The sequence below is a fragment of the Nuphar pumila genome, unplaced genomic scaffold, assembly GCF_984573655.1.
Source record: "Nuphar pumila unplaced genomic scaffold, dmNupPumi1.hap1.1 HAP1_SCAFFOLD_485, whole genome shotgun sequence".
Classification (NCBI taxonomy): domain Eukaryota; kingdom Viridiplantae; phylum Streptophyta; class Magnoliopsida; order Nymphaeales; family Nymphaeaceae; genus Nuphar; species Nuphar pumila.
In genome coordinates this window covers 1-3,559 of record NW_028323369.1, presented here as the reverse complement: position 1 = coordinate 3,559, position 3,559 = coordinate 1, and the positions used below count along the sequence as shown (strand labels likewise).

The 3,559-nt window shown below is 52.7% G+C and overlaps 1 protein-coding gene across 1 annotated transcript; it reads left to right on the top strand.

Moving 5' to 3' along the window:
* Window positions 1-1,443: 1,443 nt before the first annotated feature.
* LOC149810186 (chlorophyll a-b binding protein 8, chloroplastic-like) lies at window positions 1,444-3,506 on the top strand (the record flags this gene model as incomplete). Its single annotated transcript, XM_089994400.1, has 5 exons — window positions 1,444-1,519; window positions 2,110-2,157; window positions 2,585-2,736; window positions 2,865-3,187; window positions 3,385-3,506. Coding segments are annotated over exons 1-5 (687 nt in total), but the record flags the coding sequence as incomplete, so codon positions are not given.
* Between the last annotated feature and the right edge of the window lie 53 nt (window positions 3,507-3,559).

Genomic DNA, 3,559 nt, shown 5'->3' with positions numbered 1-3,559 from the left:
ACCAGCCACTTGCTGCAGATACTGCATCTCGCTCACCGTTTCATTCAGCAGCATTGAGGCAATCACTGTGCGAAGTAGGACAGAAGGGCGTCAGCGTCATGAGCCTTGCTTCTTCCCAGCTGGTGTCCGGTACCAGCCAATGTGTTGATTTTCTTGGCAAGACCGATGCTTGATTGATCCCCTGTGATTTTTGCAAGAAAGAGTGAATGGTGGTGGCTACTCACGAGCCGTACGAGCATCGGTTCCCAGCCATTGAGGCTAAGACATGTGCTTTGCATGCGTTTCCACTTGCGTTGTCATGGGATATCCTGCGCACACAATAAGTCCACCTGCTACTGAGGCATCCCACTAACAGGCGTGGTGCCACCTAATGCCTCCGCTGAGGGGTCGGGTGTGTAATGCGGCCTCGACACTGCCTCGGGCAGGCAATTGGTTCACTGAGTGGCCTGAGCCCCCATAATGCTGGCCCCGCCGGCACAACCATGGTGTTGGGGGTGGGACAAGCTCAATACTGGCTGACGCTAGGATGGATGGGGGAAGCAGAGATGCACATGCGGGACACGATGCTGACATAAGTGCCCAGGCACACCTCGCATGGGCATCAAATGAGAGGTGCTGACGGTTAAGGGTCATGCGACTGCTATCTGGAAACCAGGAATCACGTAACGCAAATCAAACACTGGTAACGTTACCGTTCTTTGACGTTGGTTACCTGCGACTATGACTTGCGCACTTGACATGCCAAGCGATCCGTACAGATTTGTGATCGCGATTTTAGTTGGAACAGGTTCTGCTCGACGGAACCGTCTGGCTCCCGCGGAGTGCGGCTTTGCATCGATATCGTGCAACACCCACGGATCCAAATGCTTCGCTTATGTGCGGTCGCTCGTAGTCTCTCTTTCCCTGAAACCGCACTAAACATTCTCGTGTTATAAGCCGGTCACCACTGCTGCCAGGAGTCCTCAGCTTGACTTTCCTTCGAGCGCGCCTATCGACTAGTGTCCGTGAACACAGAGCTACCCAAGCAAGCGAACTTCAAGAACCTGTTCATGAGCACTCATATAGCACGGAGATTTACGTTGCAGACAAAAACGAGATACTGAAAGTCCGATGCCGGAGGACACAACGTTACTCGACCCTTGCCCAAACCCAGGCTGTGTGTTGTTGTTGAAAATATCAACAAGGACTTCCATGTCAAGCCCAGTAAAGAAACAAACAAGGCACCAACGCAAGCGGAATACATGTAGCAAGGTAATGTAGAACCTTGCACGTATTGCACAAGACCAACTGCCTTTTCGCTTGATCAGCTGCAGTCACGTTCCCGCGCGCGCCAACCTAGATTGAGACACGTCATTGATTGAGATTGCGACCAAGCAGGGGAAGCGAAAATCAACGAGCAAATCGCGCGTAGCATATATGCCCCGAGCGAATCCTGAAAGCGCTGCAAGACCTTGTACTGTAATTCAGACTAGGAACCATGGCATCCATCTCCTCAATCATCAAGCCATGCGGCCTCAAGGTACCCATCTCGACCATTTCTGCTTCTCAGTTCACCATATCCAGCTTCTTCTTTTTTTCATTTGCTCCTCTTAGGTTATGCACGTTGGTTACTGTACGCGTGCACTTTCCGCTGCCCCTTGTAGCGCAGGACCGGATAGGGTGTATCCGATTTGGGTTCGCGGAACACGCTATCAGCAACAGTTGGCATCACTTCAGGCAGCAGTTCCGGCAAGCTGTTGCATTTGAACTGCTAGATACCTTCTTCGCTTTGACAGGGGGGTTTTGAGGGACACAGCCTCGGCAGCTGGTTGCATAGCCTGGGTTTTCGCATGGACAAGATCCCAGGCACAAGATCATCACATATGCGTTGATTCACCCTCGCCCCTAGGACAGGCGCAGGAACTTAGGCTACGCTCATCAATGGATTTTCTGGTCTTATCACATTCATTCATGGCTATCAGTACTTTGTGTGGGTGCGGGGACCTGTGTTCTAGTGGGTGCCCGAGATTGCACCTGCGTTGCATTCTTTCCGTCGACCAACAGCACCTTTGTCCACCTATGCAAGCGTATATTACATCTTTGACTCTCTTATCTCTTCTGGATGTGCAGACCCAGGTCAGCCGCAAGTCTGTCGTCGTTCGGGCTGACGTTGCCAAGGTGCGCGCGGTCCTCCCCCCTTTCTCCCCCTCGTACGTTTTCTGAAGTCATCAGCATGTTTCGCACAGAGGGTAACAAAGTACACAGCAGTGGTGATTGCCTCAGTCGGGTCTGCTCGTGTACTTTCGAATATCCGTAGCTATCTGTATGAGGGTTGTATCAGGGTTTTGCACTTCGTTTGCAGGGCCGAGGCCAAGTGCCATGTCGCATTTGAATTAGGGCCGATCTCTTGTTTCACCGTGGTGCATGTTCGTGCCGCTCATTGTGCAGGGTATGGAGCCATTTTCTGATTTCGAAACGGTTTCGAGCCTACGTTGGAGGAAACATTGCAATCAAGCCGGCACAAGGAGCGAACTTGAATTAAAACCACTGCGTCGTTCAAAGCATCCGACATATGCCCGAGAATCCATTCATGAATGGTTTGCAGGTTGACCGCTCTGGTGAGAAAGGCCTGTTCTTCCCCTCCGCACAGTCGCTCACCTACCTCGACGGCACCCATGCTGGAGACTTCGGGTTTGACCCCCTTGGTCTGTCTGATCCCGAGGGAGCTGGTGGCTTCATCGACCCCGAGTGGCTCAGGTACGGAAGGATTCGAGCAACAAACTGTCCTGGTGCTTCTCCTGAACATGAAGGCTCGGGTGCAGCAGGCGGAAAGTGTGACACCAGGAAGAAAAGCATTCAAGGCTGATGGGTTCAGCACCATGCAGGTATGGTGAGATCATCAACGGTCGCTGGGCCATGCTCGGTGTTGCCGGATGCATCGCCCCCGAGATCCTCGGCGGTGCAGGCATGATCCCAGAGTCTACCAACATCCTGTGGTGGAAGACCGGTGTCTTCCCCCCAGCGGGTGTCTCTGACGTGTACGGCATTGACCCGTATGCGCTCTTCTGGATTGAGGCATGCCTGATGCAGTTCGCAGAGATGCGCCGCTGGCAGGACTACAACAACCCCGGCTCTATGGGCCCGGGCAAGCAGTTCTTCCTTGGCCTTGAGAACTTCTTCGGAGGATCCGGCGAGCCCGCCTACCCAGGTGCGTGGGCTTTGTAAAGGGATTGCTGGTGTATTTTGTAATTCTCAGGATGGCACCGTCTCGTGGCTCGTCGATGAGATTGCGGTGCGATTATGATGCACGCGATTCTTTTGAACTCTAGGGAATGAGTCCTTTAGTCCACATGCTGAGCATCAGCGCTTTACTCTACATATCTATATGCATGATTCGTATCTCAGAATGCTCTGCAAATGCAATGGGGAAGCGACGGATAGGGGTCAGGGTATCATCGTCTGTGACTGCCCACTGCAAGTTCCTATGCCACTCTGTGGCGTGCACCATAAGTGACTGTGTCAATCAGGTGCAGCTTGTGGATAGTAGATAGGAGTGACATGTTGCCTTACGTTCCAGGAG